General features: G+C 42.7%; 2 protein-coding genes and 1 long non-coding RNA gene across 8 annotated transcripts; 2 read left to right on the plus strand and 1 right to left on the minus strand.

The window, feature by feature from the left end:
* The first annotated feature begins 18 nt into the window (after positions 1-18).
* Positions 19-5,383, plus strand: snrnp48 (small nuclear ribonucleoprotein 48 (U11/U12)). Of its 5 annotated transcripts, none has more exons than XR_007962514.1 (9): positions 19-335; positions 835-948; positions 1,020-1,080; positions 1,159-1,239; positions 2,273-2,455; positions 3,417-3,538; positions 3,609-3,925; positions 4,014-4,189; positions 4,303-5,258. XR_007962514.1 is itself a non-coding variant. In XM_052066364.1 (9 exons), exons 1-8 carry the CDS (start codon positions 192-194, stop codon positions 4,099-4,101), a joined length of 1,110 nt encoding a protein of 369 aa, XP_051922324.1. In that variant the 5' UTR covers positions 19-191; the 3' UTR covers positions 4,102-4,114; positions 5,283-5,383. The 5 variants fall into 5 exon arrangements, 4 of the variants coding, with proteins under 4 accessions (XP_051922324.1, XP_051922326.1, XP_051922325.1 ...); XM_052066364.1 differs by lacking the exon at positions 4,303-5,258 and adding an exon at positions 5,283-5,383 and having other exon boundaries at positions 4,014-4,114; XM_052066366.1 differs by having other exon boundaries at positions 3,609-3,730; positions 3,809-3,925; positions 4,014-5,258.
* On the plus strand, positions 5,283-20,198 carry zgc:113232 (uncharacterized protein LOC541546 homolog). 2 transcript variants are annotated; one of them, XM_052066347.1, is made up of 27 exons: positions 5,283-5,383; positions 6,200-6,487; positions 8,118-8,202; positions 8,289-8,354; positions 8,828-8,991; positions 10,175-10,312; positions 10,393-10,446; positions 10,538-10,591; positions 10,812-10,865; positions 10,997-11,050; positions 12,146-12,199; positions 12,280-12,333; positions 13,101-13,154; positions 13,274-13,327; positions 13,557-13,601; positions 15,242-15,295; positions 15,626-15,679; positions 15,754-15,807; positions 16,072-16,143; positions 16,245-16,280; positions 16,505-16,549; positions 16,625-16,657; positions 17,216-17,362; positions 17,516-17,692; positions 18,570-18,660; positions 18,752-18,829; positions 19,118-20,198. In XM_052066347.1, exons 2-27 carry the CDS (start codon positions 6,467-6,469, stop codon positions 19,315-19,317), a joined length of 1,992 nt encoding a protein of 663 aa, XP_051922307.1. In that variant the 5' UTR covers positions 5,283-5,383; positions 6,200-6,466; the 3' UTR covers positions 19,318-20,198. The 2 variants fall into 2 exon arrangements, with proteins under 2 accessions (XP_051922307.1, XP_051922308.1); XM_052066348.1 differs by having other exon boundaries at positions 10,187-10,312.
* Positions 17,134-17,633, minus strand: LOC127601262 (uncharacterized). The gene is made up of 2 exons (XR_007962516.1): positions 17,495-17,633; positions 17,134-17,369 (listed from the first exon to the last, which is right to left on the minus strand). It is a non-coding gene; the product is annotated as an uncharacterized LOC127601262 (long non-coding RNA).
* Positions 20,199-20,492: the final 294 nt, after the last annotated feature.

A 20,492-nucleotide genomic window follows, 5' to 3' on the forward strand; every position in this document is an offset into this window, starting at 1 on the left:
GAGACTGACCACCTGACATATAATTGAGGAACTTTCCTGTAGAGGGCGTGCTGAACAATCCGGTATGATTGTAAAACCCACAACGAAGAAATTCTGACGTCATTCCTGGGAAATATGGAGTTCGTAGTAAAGCAGTAGGAACGAAACATCGATGATTTTGATTGCGTATATCTGGACCTACAGCCACTGAAATGTCGCAGTCTTTGAAAATTACACCCATGCAGGAGCGAATGGATCGCTTACAGGAATTAGTAGAGTTTACTGAAAATTGCCAGAAGCAGATACAAGACATGTACGACGCACTGGGATGGTCGCAGGACAACGAACAGCACAAGGTAATCTTAACATAACAGAATCAGCCAAATCGACAAAAGAGACATCAGGTGATTTATAAAGCCTCAAAGGAAGCAATAGTTAATAAATATCAAAGGCATCTTCTGGTCTAAACACTTCATCCGCCCACCAAAAACACATAGAAATGTACAATGGTAATTTAATCAGGATGATCGAAAATGTAATGAAAACAGGTAAAACACCTCAACGGAAATGGTTCTCCTTTGGACCTTTCGGTGGATGTTGAATCCTCTACCACCACAGCAACCAAAACTACATTCACCGCCACTCCCCCCGCACCCCCCAAAAAAAAGAGCAGGAGGGAAGATGTGAGGGGAAAAAACACTAAACAGGCCAAAATCCAGATGCCAGGGGATGATTCTATCATGCTAAATTCAGCCATGGGGATACAACTAAGAGGAATAACTAGCCAGAAAGCAATAATTTTCTTAGATGTTATTTTTTCATGTGATGTAATTTCTATTTTTTTTTTAAAACCAGGAGCCAATGGAACTGTGTCCCTACGATCCCGGCCATCGTGTCCCTGTGCGCAGCATGGAGAGACACAAAGCTTCATGTTATCTTACCAAGATGGGCTATTCTTCAGAAGAGCAGGTGACGCCATTTTAGTCGTTCGACTTTCACTTGTGTTTCCGTGCAGGAAAAGAACATTTGCTGTCTTACAGGCAGAGATGTGTGACCCTTCCCCATCTTACACCAACACCAGTATCCGTAGCTTTACAATGGGTGAGTGATGACTTCCCGAAGGAGATCATATTAATGGTGTTTGTGACGTAATTATCATGAGCCGTTGTCTTCCCGCAGACAAAAGCCTTCAGAATCAGGTGATCCTTCAGGCCAGAGCTGCTGCCCCGCTCATGAAGATGGAGGGCGTCTTCTGGCAAGGTACTGACCTTGTTTTGTTCAAAATTGGACCTCTTGGTTATTAAAAGCATAGTTTCACTCTTGATTCCACCAACCAGCGCAGGTCGCCTCTTTTAGAAGGCTGGCTCAGTAAATAAAGTATAGCTTTGGTGACAAGGATTGATTTTGTAGTGAGTGAAGGAAGGAGGTTTATTCAGTGAGCCCATAGATCTGTCCAATCTCGAAGCAGTGCTTTGCCACCATCTTGTGGAATTCGAAGGCAATTATAAAAAGCTTCGGGCGAGCCTCAATTACCCAAAGACTTTTACTTTAGTATCCTCGTGAATATTTTTTTTTTACATTGAAAAGCATTCATTTTTTTGATAAATTAACTGCTAGTCAGTCATCGGATCAATGGACCTATCAAACCTTGACCGTCGGCCGACCTTGAAATCCCTACCAAGGGGACTCCTTTGTTTTGCCACCAGTGACCACACGAGGGCAGCAGAGCACTTAAAATGCTGGTGATGAAGTAACGCTCATATACATCTTACAACTTTTTTTTATGCTTGTGTGTCATCCACTTTGTTCAATCCGCATCCCCGGGTACAGTCATTTGTGTGTGCATTATTATATCAAAATCATATCCTTTCTAACCACCGATGAGCAATGAAGCAAGGGATACTTACTACTCAATGTTGCCAACCTAGTGACTCTTCCGGCCCCTTTCGCGACTGCTTTAAAAATAATAATAATAATAATCTATTCGCTGCAATTTTAGCCACCTTATGTGGTCTTATTGAAGAAATATGCAGACTCTGCAAATGAACAGAGCCTGCTTAAAGCCACTACTCAACTCAACTCTGGCTCATTTAACCATAATTCTCCCACCTTAAAGTGAGTAGTCATAAAAATTGGATTTTCACTCAGGGAGTCAGCACTTCACCAAGTCCAGGGATTCCCACCCACTTTCCTGTTGCACATTATTCGCCCATGAAAGATGTGTGCCATGAGAAAATCTGTGTGTGTGTGTGTGTGTGTGTGATTGTGTAATTGATCTCTGGTGATCCATCAGGTCATTACTCCTACCAGCCCGTGGACGTGCCGCAGAATCACAAGCGAGCCGTGTGCGACCTCACCGTGGCCGACCGGCTGGCGCTTTACGACCACGTGATCGGCGTCCTCAACCAAGAGAAGGCCGTCGCCGCCTCGGGCAACGAGGAGCTTTATGTAGATCTGGTGTCCAAGCTGAAAAAGGGTGAGACAGAAGCTGAAATACAAATACTTAGTTATTGCACGTAAGTCGATTTTTCGGGTGTCTATACTTGAATGGTTACTTGCCTGAACACATTAGAAAAAAAAATTACCAACCGGCATTTGGAAACAGGTCCATTCTACTCCTTACTTTCCAAAATTGGCTTGTTACTTTTTTAACATCCATTGATGGCGACGCAACATTAAGATGTGAATAGAGAGACTTCAGGTCAACCCCAGTATAGAATTTGATGAACCAATTGAGTTATTGGGGACTTAAAACGGAGAGAAATATGGGGACAGTGGCGACATGAACTTGAATCACTTTGCCAACATTCACAATGATGAAATGCATTCGATGTGGCAAGATATTTTTCATGAATTTGAGTATTTAAAAGAAATGTTCATGTTGTTGACTCCAACAATGTTTTGTGCTGAATGCGTGGCCTTGTGCCAGCCTGCAAAGCAACGGCTCTTGGTGTTCAAAAATCTTCAGTGTAAATGGGAGAAGGATGAAGATTTTCTTCGATTCAGATATATATATTTTTTAACTTATCACCCATCGTTTGCTAAAAAAAATACCACGCCCCCTCACGATGTGAGTTAAGGACCTTTATTTAGACAACAGCCGTAGTTTCCTGCCATCTTCGTGCCAAAGAACTAAATTGAAATGAGTTGATGAGCTTTACTTATACCAAAGTACCGCTTTAGACCATTGTGGTCCCTAGGAACTGTGTTGGAATGAAATGAGGAGCTCCATGTTGTGTTATTGAAATATACTTAAGTACGTTTCCAAAAAAAAATTGTTGTTTTTTTTAACTTTGTGGCGAATCAGTACTTTTACTTTTACCAAATGTCCGTACTTCTACTACTTAAGTCCATTGTGAGTACTTTTGCCATCTGTGGAAATGAGTCATTCCGTAAGAGGTTGAATCCTTGTCCAAAATAACTATGTTTGTGTGCAGCCGACGAACAGAATGAGCCAAAGACACATCTGGAGCTAATGGCGGAGATGCGGGACTACAAGAGGCGGCGGCAGTCCTACCGCGCCAAGAACGTCCACATCACCAAGAAGTCCTACACCGAAGTACGAGCGCCCAAGGGGGTGCAGTCGGAAGTTGTTTTCATGAGGCTATAACAATCGCATCGCCTCACAGGTTATCCGAGAAGTCATCCAGGTCCACTCAGAGGAGCTGGCCAGACAGTGGAAGGATGAGCATGAAGAGGAGGACAAGGAAAAAGAAGACCAGGATGAGGCCAGAGAAAGAACATCCCAAAGGTTCTACTCATCTTCTTTTCACGCTAAAGGTGATGCTCCGCGTTTTCATTTTGTGCCTCGGGTATTTGCGTCCGGCAGACGTCGGCTGGATGAACGGCGATCCTTGTCCTCGGAGTCCCGCCGATCGCATACCAGACACCGCCGTAGCCGCGAGAAGAGCCGTGAGAGAGAAAGCAAGAAGAAGAAAAGGAAAAGGTGACGTTTGTTTGTTTTCCTGCGAGTTAGCATTACGTGAGAGTTCCGAGTCGTTTTTGATGAATCCTAACCGTCTGAATCTGCGCAGGGTTTCCCGCTCCCCGGACAAACACCATGACAGCAAGAAGAAGAAAAAGAAAAGGAAAGATGAGAGAGGGAGGAGTGACAGTACCTGACCAGATAACTCATGTCAATAAAGTTGTGCAACATAAATATGGCACTTTTTTTGCTCAACTGTAACCATTTATTTGTGATATTTGAAGTTTATTCTAAGTACTTGTAAATAGCAAATAAATTTGGGTTAGTGCCGGTACTACGTCAGGTTATGTTTGCGAATGTCATTTGTGTGAGTTCAATGTGTTGTTCCTATCGAACCCCTCTTAGTGCTCTTTTTGGAACACCAAACTTGAAAATGTAATTCATGAGTGCTGCATTTTGGAATGGACTCAAACTATATACAAAAAAACAAGGAGGATTAGATTTGATGGGGGGGGGGAGACTTTTTTTTTTTTTAATCAAAAGACAAAAATTGTGCATTCATTTGTATGTTTTGTTTGGAAAGTTTCACATTTATGAATGTAAATCTCAAAATTAAATCCCAATATATATATATATTTTTTTACAGGAAATGTCAGTCTAGTGTAGAAATGTACACCGATAATTACTATTCATTCAGAAATAAAGAGTAACTCGTGGATATTTTATATTGTGAATTTTTAAATGTGAATGAGTAATCTTTTACTTTTTTTATTCTTATTTTTTTTTCCATCTTCATAAAATGTATTTATTGTTGCATATCTATGCAGGGCGGCCCGGTAGTCCAGTCGTTAGCACGTCGGCTTCACAGTGCAGAGGTACCGGGTTCGATTCCAGCTCCGGCCTCCCTGTGTGGAGTTTGCATGCTCTCCCCGGGCCTGCGTGGGTTTTCTCCGGGTGCTCCGGTTTCCTCCCACATTCCAAAAACATGCGTGGTAGGCTGATTGAACACTCTAAATTGTCCCAAGGTGTGAGTGTGAGTGCGAATGGTTGTTCGTTTCTGTGTGCCCTGCGATTGGCTAGCAACCGATTCAGGGTGGCAGCTGGGATAGGCTCCAGCACCCCCGCGACACTAGTGAGGATCAAGCGGCTCGGAAGATGAATGAATATCTATGCAGAGTTTGTAAATTGGATTGCCTGGTAGTCATATTATATTTCCCCTCCCACCCAAAAAGTGGAAATGCACACACACAAAGTAATTTGTGGGGGTCGAATCACATTTCAAAGCCTAATTTATCTTTTAAATAATTTTCATGTGCGTACAGAACTGAAAAGGAAAATACAAATGTGAACACTGCTGCTCTCTCTTTCTGTTTGTCAGGGTCGACTCAGCCCTCCTCACCTCCTTATTGGCTGGCAGGATTTTGTCGACTCAAGCCACGGAATGTTGGACGAGCTTGCAACACCAGAGAAGGCCCAAAGGTCACCCTACTCTTTTATTTCACTCCCTTTCTAATTGCGTCTTGACATTTATAAAATAAACGATACACCACTTTTCATACAGCTAAAATAAATACATGCGAAACATTTGGGACAGTTCTGAGAGCTGCAAATGATGCAGTGCAAGAATATGGCATTCTATATTGTATTAACCCTTTCAGGCACAGCAGTTACTACAGTGGACACCTTATCATGTTATCAGTTTACAGCATGGTATCAAACATACGGCCTGCGGGCCAGAACCGGCCCCCAAGGAGGTTCAATCCGGCCCGCAGGATAATTTAAAAGTGAAAAAAGTATTAAAGACACAGAATGAATATTTTAAATAAAATGCAATTCGTGGATTATCCCAGTAGATGACAACATTGTTTTGATCGGGGGAAGAAAACAGCAGTCTCAGACTGGCACTGAGATAGACCAAATGATATGAAAGCGCCAATCAATGCATCTTGAGACCAAAACAAAGGAAAGAGATGATATTTTGGTGATTCATAGCACAGTATGGTATAATGTTAATGGTTCGGCCCACTTGACATCTACCGAGTCCGTATGTGGACCACAATGTGAAATGATTTTGACACACCTGGTTTACAGGATGCATGAAAGGGTTAAAATGAGTTATTTTTATGGTCATTTTCTGCATGATTTGGTTGAAAACGTTTCAATTTACCTGCAAATTTTCATTTGCAAAATATGCCCACAGTCCCAATGACGTATTTATTCTCGATCTATCCTTCTGGCTGCGTATGCCCGCATGACCTCAAGCTTCCCCCCCCCCCGTCCTCTCCTACTTTGCAGATGCTGGACTCTGCGTCAGGTATTTCTCACCCTGTTGAGAAGAAGACGTATTGGATGAGAATGGCCAGTGAGGGTCCCGCCAGCCTCCTGGGAACCTGACGGGCTCCTGCAGAGAGCCAGAGACTCGAGCATCCAGGAGGGCAACCGTCCCGGGCGAACCATGCTGTGAGGACCAACCGAGCCGGACATCGTCGCTGCTTTGTTTTGGGTGTTTTGTTCCTGTCGGCGGTGTGGAGTGTTACGAGAGGACTTAATCGGCGCAGCACCATGGGAGCCTCCAGTGACAAGGTGAGCGTGATGATCCGGCCTTGCCATGGCCCGGCGGACATCAAAGAGGAGAAGAGAGGAAGGGTCGAATGGGGTTGCGAAAGATCACAAAGGGATCGTTTGGATTGTTCTTTCTTGAAGTGATACAAATTTTTAATGGGCTCATTTTTTTCCAGACCCATGTATAGTTGAAAAACAAGCAAAATCTTCTTTACCATAATTTCTGAGCACTTTTTTTGGTACTCTAAGAGGAACAATCTGTGGTATGAAAATGGGCTCATAAAAGCAAACTATAACATCAGAATCAGATCGTTCGCTTATTTCTCTGCCTGCCAACATGTGTTTATACATTAAATATCAGATATGCTACAGGTGGAGAATCGCTGCTAAAGTAGGCTAAAGAATGTGGTTTGAACAACATTTTCAGGTTGAAAAAAAAATGCAAAACCCAAAGTAAAATGGGCTGATTCCATCATCTCAAAAGTTTGATGGAAAAGAAAACAAGAAGACTGCTTAATGCTGTCACCTCGCAGGCCTTGGGGTCCAGTCGGGTCATCTGTGTCGGTTCCAAATCACTCTTCAACATCCAAAAAATGTTTTTATGCTTATATTTAGAATTATTATTATTTTTTTTTAAATAACAAAGATTGAAGGTGAATCTCTTGCCTTTTAACTTGTGCTTCCTCCCATCAGTAATTAAATGTTCAAGAATACGGAAACGTTCTGCATCACGGATTAAAAAAAAAAGAAAATCAACCGAGTTATAATGCAGTTTTTAAAAATGTTTAAAGACGACAAAAAAAAGACAAATCAGACACACGTTTGACGAAACAACAGATAAGATAAGATATCCTTTATTCGTCCCACACTGGGGAAATTTACAGCCTCCAGCAGCAAGAATGTATGTAGAAAGAAGAAAGGAGAAAGAGAAAAAAAAAACAACAAACATCTTTCAATTAAATACAATATGAACACAATGGATAAATCTCAGTACTATTTACAATTTTCCTTCACATACTTTAATTATTATTATTATTATGATTGTTATTTTTTATTCATCAGCCTGACAGCAGTCGGTAGGAACGAGCGTCGGTATCTCTCCTTCTTGCAGCGCGGGTGTAACAGTCTCTGGCTGAAGTGATGAACGAAGTGGCAATTTTTATTTATTTATTGCCATTTTGCACTCGCATGCAAACTAGCCCCGCCCCTTTACTGGATGTGATTCGTTGAACAGCCAGCTCCTCACGTGAGCCGCTTGTAGGATAGCCTACAAGGAAAAAGAAGGAAAGAGCTCAGTAAAATTAATGGGTGAAATTATTGATACGAAAAGAATTCAGATTTTTTTTTTTTAGAATTTAGTAACAATAACACTCACCTAAAAAATAAATCGCAAGATGGCGATTCTACGATAGTAGGTTGCCTTGCTGGACTTGTTTGTCCCCACGTTTTCCAGTTTTCAAATCTTCATCTTCCTTACCTTGAATCAATTCGAAAGGCAACTCTTGGTCTTGCCCAATGTTTCTCACAGTAACTTAGACCATATTTGGTACATGAACCCTTTCGTGAGCCATGTAACCTGATAAACTGTCTACTGCAATGCAGGGTTAATCATAAGGGATAATTTGTTGTTTTGACATGCATTTGTTTCCAGGCATCCTGGCCCCGGACGCTGCTTGTCCTAATGCTGTGCGCCGCCTGCGCTCTCTGCCAGGAGGAATATTCCGGAAACCACTCGGGTCTGGGCCAATGCCTTTGATGGATATCACGTTTTGGATACGTGCGATGAATCAACTCATCATGTATATGTGGCTTAAATGTGCAGGTGAGGATCACACCTTTGAGGGCTCGATCCTGGACCCCTATGACCACTTGAGGCCCCCGCAGCCAGGTCGGTTCCATGACTTTTAAGATGGACCAAAGTCATATGTGTTTTGACGATACGAAAGAGGAATTGATGTGAAATTAGACCAAATATTATTTCCCGCCCTTAGAGGATAAGCCTGGCTTTTTTGAACACATTTCACTTTCAAAAGCCATAATGTAGCACTAGTAATAATGCTTTGTGAAACATAAATTACATTTTTTTTTCATACAGCTGACTCCTGAAAACTGATGAACAGAATTCCTATCATTATTTTTCCTCGTTATGCCTCTTGATGCCTGTTGCTAGGCAGAATTAAAAAATCGCGCCTCAGTAGGATGTTTCTCTGGGTTCTAAATGGGCAAAGGCGGTTCAATGCCGAATCTTCTGTTATGGCTTTGACGCGGCTATTTTGCAGGTCTTCTGTGTGAACGGGGCAGCAGCAGAGTTGCCACTGGTGAGTGAAACTTCACACTAACAAACATCGTCATTTCCACTAGAGTCTTCCCATGGCTACGACGAGGACCAGAATCCCGAGGAGGATGACTACGACCCTTACGGGCCCGCCCCCACCCAGGTCACCATGATCACCGAGGACGCTTACCCTTACGTCACCCCCACGGAGTCACACTACGCCAAGGAGGACAAGCTGGGTCGGAGGAAGGTGGGTGCGCATCAAGGCAGTGGTGTAGCTTGTAGGGCCAGCAGAACCAGATACAGAATATGGATCGGGAATTAAATTTCATGCCCCTAGCACCCGACTAAACAACTTTTTTTTTTCCTGAAAATGTGTTGATTCTCAAAGCGGAGGCTGCTGCCGTTGACGATATCGATCCCAATATTTTGAACAACCTTTTGCGTATTAAAATAGAGGCTGATGTAAGCAGCTACCAACATTAATCACTAACTAAATAAATAAATGAACAAATAAAATAAAGGCCAGTATCGGTGATATCGGCATTGCTTCCAATTAAAAAAAAAAGAAAATTACTCTAAATTGTCCCTAGGTGTGAGTGTGGGTGTGGATGGTTGTTTGTCTCTGTGTGCCCTGCGATTGGCTGGCAACCGATTCAGGGTGTCCCCCGCCTACTGCCCGAAGACGGCTGGGATAGGCTCCAGCACCCCCCGCGACCCTAGTGAGGATCAAGCGGTACGGAAGATGAGATGAGATGAGAAAATTAGAAGCTCTTATGGCTTATACCAATATTTTTATGAATCATACGTTGAGAGTTGAACTCGAGACTGGTATTGTCAATAGCAATATTTAAAACTTGTTGGCAAGTAAAATAGAGGTGGATATGCTCTTGATACAGTACCAAGATTTATTAAAAAAATACATGTTGATAAGTAAACTAGAGACCGGTATCTATATCCCCACAATCGATTCATAATTTTAAAAAGAAATATCAGCAGAGGTGCAGAGTTCGATTACTCCGGCCATCCTGTGTGGAGTTTCCGTGTTCTCCTCGGGCCTGCGTGGGTTTTCTCCGGGTGCTCTGGTTTCCTCCCACATTCCAAAAACATGCATGGCAGGCTGATTGAACACTCGAAATTGTTCCGAGGTATGAGTGTGGGCGCGGATGGTGGTTTGTCTATGTGTGCCCTGTGATTGACTAGCAACGAGTTCAGGGTGTACCCCGACCACTGTCCGAAGACAGCTGGGATAGGCTCCAGCACACATTGGGAGGATAATTGAATCAGAAAATTAATGGATGGACGGATGGATGAAATATCAGCAGACATAGACAAGATAGCCGTCGTCATACATTGTCAATAGTCACACACAAGGTCAGTCGACGTAGTCAATAAAAAAGATGTCAGATGTCTCAATCATGTCACCGTTTCAGGTTCCGTTCAAGCACCGGGGACCTGACGGCGGATCCTCAGAGGAGTCTGGTGGCGACACGGCCCTCGGCGAGGAGGGTCCCACCGAGTGTGACTGTGAACCCGGAGAGCCGGGATTCGCCGGGTTCGCTGGACCCAAGGTACCCACGAGTCAAAACGGTCCTGATAGAGCCTTCTTCTTCTGTCAAACAACTTACCGGGTCCCCTCACTTCCCGTCAGGGCTTGCGAGGCATGCAGGGTAAAATGGGAGCGCCAGGGCAGCAAGGCAGAGAGGTGACATCATCAACATACCAATGACAAATTCCAAATGACGTTCTAAAGGAAACAAAACATGGAAAAATAAACCACCGACTTGTGTTTTTAGGGTTATAAAGGAACAAAAGGAGTACAAGGCCGAAGAGGAGACGCTGGCCCTGTGGTGAGGGACTCAAAATGACTGATGGAGACGTAAAGATGATATTGCCATGACAACCATACCTGATAATGAATGGATTGGAAAGTCAAGTGATAAGTTGAATTACATTCAAAAACAAAATCAGTTCATCTTGCCTTTCTTCTTCTTTTTTTTTTTTTTGTAATTAAAACAGCAAAATTTGGAGATTTGTTTGTTTGTATCTGTGTTTGACTTTTGATTTCAGGGTGATCCCGGACCCGAAGGCGAAGATGGAGGTTCGGGTTTCTTGGGCGGTATGGTGAGTAAAGAGTCGGAAGAGACCGGTTTGTGATCAAATATGAGAGAGTAAATCATACAATAGATTAATTAATTAATGTTGACATTGTTCTTGTTTTTTTCTTTTGTTTTTGTTTTTGTTTTTTTTACTAGGGAGAACCAGGACTTATAGGCGACCGGGGTGAGCGCGGAGATCCGGGTCTGAAGGTAAAACTCATTGATCTTGATGAGGTTACGCAAAAAGCTCATAGAGCTATTCAACCTGCAGCGGAAGTATGTCAACTTCACTTGGACAAACTTCACTTCCACGGCCATTTTGTGTTTTGTCCCCAGCGTGAACAGACCAAGCCTCGCTGTGAATTGTGAAAAAAAAAAAAAATACGACGCCCATCCAAAATCGAATTGCTTCTATCAATCTTATATATGTATATGAGCTTCAAATACAAAATGTTACATAAAGAACGCAAATGTATGCAAAAAGTAGGATTTTTTTTCTCAAATAACTGAGTTAGGTTCCACAAAAAGAAAAAAAAAAAGGGAATCACAACTAGAACAGGCTTCAAGGAAATTACAACACGCTTTTCTCTTTCAGCATGTAAGGCTGGCAGGGTTTGGCTTCCTGCTGATTGAGCCGTGATAGCACCGCTTTGTTTCTTGATTGACATTTCCAAACGCCCACTCTCTGGTCGAGCGGGTGGGGGAAGTCCAACCGTTTTTCGAGATGTTCGTTATTTTCGCAAGTGCTGAAGTTCAAAAGCCAAGAACGTCTCGAGTTTCAGTTGGGGTGGCTGTCACGCCCTTCCAAGGTGTAACTGCCATTGACTAGAAAATCAAAAGAGGGAATCCCCAATAGGACTCCTTCCCAAATCCAAATCAAGATATGAGGACGACTCAAAGAAGGAACTCTGAATATTTTTACAGTATAGTTTATTTATTTGGGCAGTACGGTGACTCATTTGAACCCTTTTACACTGTAATCTGATAACATGATAAGCTGTCCACTGTAGTAACCGCTGTCCCTGAAAGGGTTCAACATGTGAAAGAACAACAGTTACATGTGGTGGTTTAGTTACTGGCAAATTGTAACGGGCTAAAAAGCACAAGGTCCATTCAAGGGCACCTGAACCCCCCGAAAATGTTCACTGTGCATCATTCTGTGTTACTTTCGAAAAGAAACGCAGACTAAAATCGCCTGAAGGGTTTCTTAAAGTGCCGGAGCGCTACACGAACGCTGGACAAACGACAGCATCACAATTTTGACCGTCTGGGCTCACATGGTGACATGAGGCTTCCTGTTTGTAGGGCGATTCCGGCATGGAGGGACCGCGAGGAGGAGTCGGAGGGACCGGTAACACTGTACGGAAACACAGTCCAAAAAAAATCAATCAATTTGATTTTAAAATCCAAAGTCAAAGGTTGTTATTTTGTTTTCTTAGGGTTCTCGCGGTGATGCTGGCTCGCCGGGATCTAGAGGAGGTCAAGGTCCCAAGGTAAAAATCTGATGTAGAACTTTCCAAACGTAAATAAGGCAACCTGCCAACTAGGCGCGGGCCAATTATTGCTTTGACGGTTTACCGTGGTTTTAAAAAGTCAAGCTTTCAATAACCACTAGTTGCGGTTTCACCCATTTTGTTTTGAACCCTGAACTCCCATGAGTCTACTAGCTGTCCTGGGTAATGAGCTCTTCTCTTTTTTTGAGGGGACTTCTAAGTAAGACAAGGTATGACTGGCTGCTTGCAGAGTTGAGTAAACAAGCCACCTATTTGAAATGAATTGCCTTCAATTTACTTTTTTTTTCTCCTTCTGAGCCAGCAGAGAGCAAGTTCGTTTCAGTATGAGTGGAGGAGGCAGTGATGCGTTTTGCTGATTAGTGTGCATTGCCCATCCCCCCCCCCCCCCCCAAAAAAAAACTGGGCCAACGGGTAATCGTTAGCCCCAAGGACAAATGAATAGCCCACGGGTCTGTTCAAGAATTAAAACCGAAAAGAATTTCAACATTTATTTATTGAAACAGGACATAGTACATGTTTCTTCTTACCAAATAATGTGGGGAAAAAAATTCCACATTATTTTGTTTAAAATTAGAATAGATTGTGTTCAATGGGGAAAAAATGTCAGGGCATGTGCGCAGGGCTGCAAAGGCGGGAAATAAAGTGAGGCTGCATTCAAACCTTGCTAACAGCTTGAAAACTGCAAACTCAACCTTGACTTGTCATGCATGATATCATGTGTGTTTTGTTTTTGTTTCTCTAACCAGGGGTCCGTGGGTGAAGAGGGCAAAGTGGGAGTTCAAGGACCAGATGGACACAAGGTAATTGGAAAATGAACGATTGAAGTTTATGTCAGAGGAAGTATGATGAAGCGGCATGTAAAAGCTCTTGGCCAGGAGATATCGGTGTTGAGTTCTCAACGTCTTGTCTCATCCCGCAGGGTCAGACTGGAGCACCTGGATTCCCAGGAGACATTGGCGACAGAGGATACAATGTAGGACACCTCGCACATGTCCTCTGTTTATACCATGTCTAATTTCACCCGCATTTAAACCACTTGTATAGAATCAGATACAGCTACAAAATTGCGAGCAGCTTCGTTTACCGGACTCCTCCTCACCACTGTAGTTCTTTATTTTTAATGTATGCATATATTTAAATAACTTACTGTCAATTTTTTAAAAAACTTTTCTGTCTGAATATTCCTTGTTTGTCTCCATCAGGGTTATCATGGCCAGCCGGGTGGGCGCGGGCCAAGCGGACCAAAGGTACATTTATCATTTGTCCTTGTCATTTATTGCATGTTGTTAATGTTTAAACTGTTTAATACAGGATATGATATCAAATATAACATAAGATAACTTTTATTTGTCCCACACTGGGAAAATTTGCAGTCTACAGCAGCAAAAAAGTGTTTCATTACACAAAATAAATGTTTCACAAAAGAACTGTACACAGTTCAATAGAATTTATGTATGTATTAAAATGTATGAATAAATGTTATCCTGTACAGTGTTACCTCTACTGTACTTATGACTTACTTACCTCTCCTCATACAAAATGTTCAAGTTACGAAACACCTCAACAGGAAAATATTGCTTCTTGTTATTAAATACATTTCAATTTACGAAAGGTAAAAATACAATCTGTCCTGCTACTCGCAGCTCCGAGTTTCGTGAACGCAACATGCTCATAGCTGCTCTGCCATTGGCTATTATCGAGCATCATCCTGGCATCCCATTGGCTAAGAGGGGACCTCTACCGTTTGTGTCTGTTTGTGTAGTTAAATCAGTACATAGATCTGTGTTTATGCAGCGTCCTGGTTGGGCCATGAGGTGTTTTCTGATAATTTTACGAAAATGTGAATCGCCCAGAAAAGATGTTCACCAGTCGGGTGATCGCTCACTCTGCTGATGTTTGCCTTGGACTTTTTCGAAGGATTTTTTTTCAAAGCTGACAACACCAAACGTCCTTGGATCAGTTCTTTCCAAAATGCCAGGCAAAACCCACCTCTAAGAGAGAACATGAGGGCAAAAAACGATGAGGACATTTAAAAGTTAAATGACCATCATTTGTATTATTTATTTTTTACATTATTGTGCAATAATCTAATTGGAACATGTATTTGTTCCATATATTGATGCTTTAGAAAACATTTACCGGTATATCTGATTTTTTTGGAGGGTGGGGGGCTTGGAACACATTTGGGCATTTATTCTATTTACAAAATGTTCAAGTTAAGACATTTCTTCCAGAACCAATTAATTTTGTAATTAGAGGTACCACTGTCCATGTATTTGAATTTTTCTGAATATACCAGTGATAAAGAAAACAATTTTCCAGCATGTTTGGGTTCAGTCATCATGACATCAGCCCACAGTTATTGTAAACTCGCCCACACTGGAAGTCCGCCAATCTCTTTCTAGTTTTCTTGTCATTGGTGTCAGTTGAGGTTTCACGTTCATCCTTAGTCAGGACATGACTAAACTGTTGTTTAGTCACACCACCCAGAAACTCCCCAAATGAATTTGAGATCTTTGAATGCTGGTTTCACATCACGTTGAAAATGATACCGAGACAGACTGAAGAATTTCTTGTAAATAGTCTCCACCTCTGTTTTCACTTAATTTTTCAGTTGACTTCACTGAACAAACTTTTTTGCCACCACACCCAAAATGTACTTTGGACACGCTTGAAATGTACAAAAATATAACGCTCTGGTTAGAGGGATGATACCTTCAAATATTTTGAACCCTTAGATGTATCTTTTTGGTCCTGGAAAAAAAGCTGAAATAGTTCCCACAGAATCAAATAATTAACTCCATGGGGACCTGAGTGCAGTGAGGGACCCTGACTGTACAATAATTAAAATTTCAAATGAAAACACAGGATATTATCTCTTTGGCAGGGTACCAAAGGTCTTGGCGGCATTCCGGGCGGCGATGGTGACCCTGGAGAAGATGTAAGTGTGTCATTAAATTTAGGGCGGGCAAAGCACAACTCTCTCCCTTCTATATTCTGACCGCCAGCCATTTCCATTACCAAGAGTGCTGTCAAATTTGCATTGCGTTACCTGATTATTATTTTTTCACTCTGAAAGTAGTTAATTCAAATGTGTTTTGTCTGTTTTTTATTTTTTTAAAATATATTTTTAATTCTATGCGTGTCTGCGTAAAATGTGAAATGAACCATTTACATTTACATTTTCCAGCCCATTAAAAAAAATGTGTTCAACCCTGGTACAATTTACCCAATCAGCTTCTCATCTGAATCTTCACGTTGATCTCCTCAGGGTCCCATAGGTGTCCCAGGCCTGATGGGAGAGCCAGGTTCCTTCGGCGCCAAGGTGACACCGCCATTTTTAGCCACTCTCACCGAGGTTGAGCGCGAGGCTGACGCGGTTGTTTTTGACCGTTGCAGGGCAGCAAAGGCGAGCGCGGCATTCGAGGACCACAAGGCAGAGTGGGCCCTGTGGTGAGTGAGCGCCGCGGCACACATTTTAGATTCCTGAGCCCAAGTCAGCGCATCTTTACCGTTTATGGAATTGATGCATCATTTCGTACATGTTAAAGTTCTCATACGATTTGTCCTACCGATTAGTGCACAAATATTTTTAACTCAACATTTAGTTTTTGTAGGTGCACCAGCTTGATCCAAATGTTCACTTTGTTTTCACTTTTGGTCATTAGTCATCATATTCACAGATGAATTTTTAAAAATGGTCCTTTCTTTGATCAGGGTCCTAGAGGTGAGCAAGGAGATGCCGGGATACCCGGCAAGCCAGGACCAATGGGACTCCAGGGACCCCTTGTGAGTGCTCACTTCACACAACAACACTGACAACCACAAATCTCAACAGAACTTATCAATGAAGTATGTACACTTGTGCATGTGTGTTGTATTGTGTGTAGGGGCCCAAAGGCGAGACCGGACCGGATGGTGAAATGGTGAGAGCAGACCGTCCGATCAAGTTCTATTTATAGTAATAATAATAATAATAAGAAGAAGAAGAAGAATACATTTTATTTATAAGCGCCTTTCAAAACACCCATTTGCGTTCAATGTTCTCATAATTCTTGTTTGCATGTCAACTTCCTGCTGGAAATTCTGCTGGCTTTGCTTCCTTATTATTTCCTCAGTGACTGTATTTCCTTTTATTTTCACATGGAAGGGTGCAAAGGGTAGAAGAGGGATAAAGGGCCCGAAAGGACAAAAGGTAACCCGTTTTTCAGCGCGTTTGACATACAGTATTTACATATCGCTCTTGAGTGACTTTGTTTTCTCCATTCAGGGTGCGCTTGCCGATCGTGGAGACAAAGGAGAGGTGTGTTTGTCAAACACACACACACGCGCACGAAAAAAAAACCCTAAATCCTTTCACGCCCCCTGTAACCTGATAACATGATAAGCTGTCCACTGTAGTGACCTTTGTTAATGCCACAAAGGATGTCCCCATTTTAAAGTTCAACAAAATCCAAATGAGAAGTAAAAGACATTCTGCTTTTTTTTCAAAGTTCAACAAAATCCAAACAAGAAGTCAAAGACATTCTGCTTTTTTTCTTTTTTTTTTTTTCGACGAATGTCATGTTCGAAAAGCTGCTCGAAGTTTTTATATTGTGCCGCCCTCTGCCACTGCTCTCCTCACGCGATATTAATCCAAATGCCGTGTTGGAGGCACATTGAACGTATTTGTGTCAAGAAAATCTGCGGGGTTGGCTTCCCCACAACTCGATTATTTAGGGCAAGTGTTGCTTTTTTTGAAGCATCACAGTAACTTCGACTCGTCCAGCCTGTACGAGCTTTTTGGCGGAAAATATATGTATCGTTTATTCATTTATTTTTGTCACTGCACAATTGTCTTTTGTCTCCTTCGTCTGCCCAGCGTGGTCCCAAAGGTGCGGTCGGTCGGGCCGGCAATCCCGGCCCCGCGGGTCCTCCCGGTATCCCGGGAAGCCGAGGTACCCGCGGCCCTCTCGGAGACCCTGGCGCCAGAGGCCTAGCCGGATCCAAAGGAATTCAAGGTCCCATCGTGAGTCCTGTTTGATATCGACTGTTTCAGAATGCTCGTAAATAAGAGGCGACCAGAATATTTCTGGGTGGTAAAAAAATAGGAAACGGGAATTATCATTAAGATGGAAAATGGGGTTTGGGGTTAGCATACGTGACCAAATGTTGCCTTCAGGGTCCCGGGCTGTCGGACGAGCAGGTGCTGCAGCTGTGCCGCAGTGTGGTCACTGCTCAGCTCTCGCAGTACGCCCCCTCCATCCGTGCTAAGTGCACGCAAGGATGTCCCATCAACAACCGCACACTCATCGGACCCCCCGGAGCCAAAGGACCTGCGGGACCAGCCGGCAAAACGGTGAGACCGGCCGGCTTTGAGCTCTGCATGGCATATACAGGATGACGGACGGATGGATGGATGGATGGATGGATGGATGGATATACATTTATTGTATATCTTGGGGGCGGCCCGGTAGTCCAGTGGTTAGCACGTCGGCTTCACAGTGCAGAGGTACCGGGTTCGATTCCAGCTCCGGCCTCCCTGTGTGGAGTTTGCATGTTCTCCCCGGGCCTGCGTGGGTTTTCTCCGGGTACTCCGGTTTCCTCCCACATTCCCAAAAACATGCATGGCAGGCTGATTGAACACTCTAAATTGTCCCTAGGTATGAGTGTGAGCGTGGATGGTTGTCCGTCTCTGTGTGCCCTGTGATTGGCTGGCAACCGATTCAGGGTGTCCCCCGCCTACTGCCCGAAGTCGGCTGGGATAGGCTCCAGCACCCCCCGCGACTCTAGTGAGGATCAAGCGGCTCGGATGATGAATGAATGAATGAATGTATATCTTGGTTGTAGTTCTTTTTTGATGTATGTATTTTGACAACCAATGCATTTGAGAGGAGAGCATTTAGCATGAGGTTTTATTTCAAAGTTGACATGGATCGCAAAATTCACTACTAGCATTTTGAGCGGCTCAGAGATCGTATCGAAGTTACCCCGCAAATGTCATCCATTAAAGTGCACAAAATTAAGAAGAAAAAAAATAGAATGAATAAATACTTGGTATCATAAAGGTATCATAAAATGGGGCCATTACAAACCCATGATAAAAAGAAAATACATTTTAGGACAATACTACATGTAATATTAGATTGCAAAGAATTACGTATTGCTTTTTCTTACAGTCTTCATTATAAAAATATTACATGTTTAACGCACTTCCCACCCTCCATCTCTTATAGGGCAAAGCGGGCAGAGCTGGATCCAAGGGAGCCCGCGGTGTTCAGGGAGACCAAGGCCTGGAGGGAGAGAAAGGAGCGCAGGGTGAACGAGGTTTGCACTCAGTATTTTTTCTTTACTCGTTTTCTAAAAATACATTTTTAATTGATGTGTGGTAGTTGATGGGGTTGACCTTTCTGAGCAGGCAAAAAGGGTCCGAAAGGAAATTCGGGTGATCCGGGAAAAGGCTTCCCGGGACTTGATGGACCACAAGGAGCCCCTGGTGAGACCACGTTTTCATTGTTCCGACTAACAGAAGCAGTAAGGGGCAGCATGGTTGTGAATAAATCCGTGTGCCTTGTGGCACATTAGTAAGACATCATCAGGTGTGCTTTGGGAAATTATACAATGCCAATTATTTTGACATGAAATGAATTATTTTCCAATTTAAATAAATGTTTTTGTTATTAAAATTGGTCCCGTGACATCAACAAGAGATATGCTGAACACTTTAAAGTAGAGGTTTTGTTTGTTTTGCAGAAGTTCATGTCCATTGTTCTTATTTCCTCAGGTTTTCCTGGTGAGCCTGGCGTAGCCAAAAACGGCATGGAGGGCCCGCGCGGTGCGCGCGGATTCCCGGGTCCAATGGGCATCACCGGGATGATGGGAATCGCCGGGGTTCCAGGTTTCTGCGAGGCTCGGGACTGCAGCATCCACGCACCAGTGATGCGCAAAGAGCAGGGTCTGGTTAAGGGACCTCGCAGCTCCTAAATTAAACATTACCTTAGTGGGAGAGTCACTTTGTCACCATCATTTTGCATTATTTAAACTTCAAGCTGATGAAAACGTCAGTGGGCCGAGTACAGACCCAAGGGACACTTTGCTCCAGGAACATTCTGTTTGGTCTCCATTTTCTTAGTTGGGTCTAAGGTCTTCAAACGTTTCGTTCAGTTTCAATTTTAGATTCTGATCTGTAAAAACTAAAGCAAATGAGCATTCAGTGCCATTGGGAAGTATTTACAAGACATAACTTTATCCTCATTTTGTTATTTTGCATCTTTATTCCAAAATGGATTACACAAACCTCTACATACTCAACCTATTTTTTTCATGAATATATGTGAATGTGCCCAAAGTAAAAAACAAAACAAAACAAAAAAAAAACACGGTTGCATCTTTGTTAGCAGTTACAGCTTCAAAACATTTTGATGCTACATGCCTGGCACACTTTGGCCAGTTTGCTCTCTAATACTTCAATCAGGTTGGAGCTGGGACATAACAAAATGTGGAAAAAGGGGAAGTGTTGTGAATATTTTCTGTATGCACGGTACGTAAATAAAGGATGTCGTGTAAATATGATGTAAAATATCTCAAATACATATTCTGTGCTCTGAAGTGTTTCAGATAAATTGCTGTTTTGTCTTGTCCATGTCCTTATCATTTTCTTGTCACAGCATTGATTGATCATCATACATGGTTGTTGTTTTTTTCACACAAATTCAAAGGAATCAACCATCCGTGTTTTTAAACTGTTCAAAATTTCATTTAATGTGAAGTTTATTGCTAATTCCGTGCTTTGAGATGTACCAAGAGCCGTTGGTTGGGTTGAAAAACAATAAATACATTTTTAAATAAATACCATCAAGACATTATATTTTGGGGGATTTTGACTTTCTTAAGATGGAAAGAGGTGAACACACAGTCTACACGCTGCCTTTGAACTATCAATTAAATTGAAATGAGTCAAAATTTCACTGCGTTTCCTATCCATTTTCTCACCTTTCCGCTTTCCACCGTGTTGTATTTTTCGCTAAGTAGCTCTCTCGTCTCGTTGTTCTTGTTCGCGTGCTGCTTCGTGTGCTGCTGTGTGTGTGTGTCTCTTCTCTAGTGATTTGTCGTTCGCGAACGAGCCGGCACCGAGAGATTCGGCTCTTTGAAGTGAACGG

This window comes from Hippocampus zosterae, chromosome 5 (genome assembly GCF_025434085.1).
Source record: "Hippocampus zosterae strain Florida chromosome 5, ASM2543408v3, whole genome shotgun sequence".
NCBI classification, from domain to species: Eukaryota; Metazoa; Chordata; class Actinopteri; order Syngnathiformes; family Syngnathidae; genus Hippocampus; species Hippocampus zosterae.

What these genes read in the sequence shown, in the direction of transcription:
- zgc:113232 (XM_052066347.1), top strand. Translation starts at nt 6,467, where the DNA reads ATGGGAGCCTCCAGTGACAAG. An exon ending in ACAAGCTGGGTCGGAGGAAG is followed by an intron (nt 8,992 to 10,174) that starts GTGGGTGCGCAT and finishes TCACCGTTTCAG; the next exon opens with GTTCCGTTCAAGCACCGGGG. An exon ending in AAGGCAGAGTGGGCCCTGTG is followed by an intron (nt 15,808 to 16,071) that starts GTGAGTGAGCGC and finishes TTCTTTGATCAG; the next exon opens with GGTCCTAGAGGTGAGCAAGG.
- snrnp48 (XM_052066364.1), top strand. Translation starts at nt 192, where the DNA reads ATGTCGCAGTCTTTGAAAATTACACCCATGCAGGAGCGAATGGATCGC. An exon ending in AGGACAACGAACAGCACAAG is followed by an intron (nt 336 to 834) that starts GTAATCTTAACA and finishes TTTTAAAACCAG; the next exon opens with GAGCCAATGGAACTGTGTCC. An exon ending in AAGAAGAAGAAAAGGAAAAG is followed by an intron (nt 3,926 to 4,013) that starts GTGACGTTTGTT and finishes GAATCTGCGCAG; the next exon opens with GGTTTCCCGCTCCCCGGACA.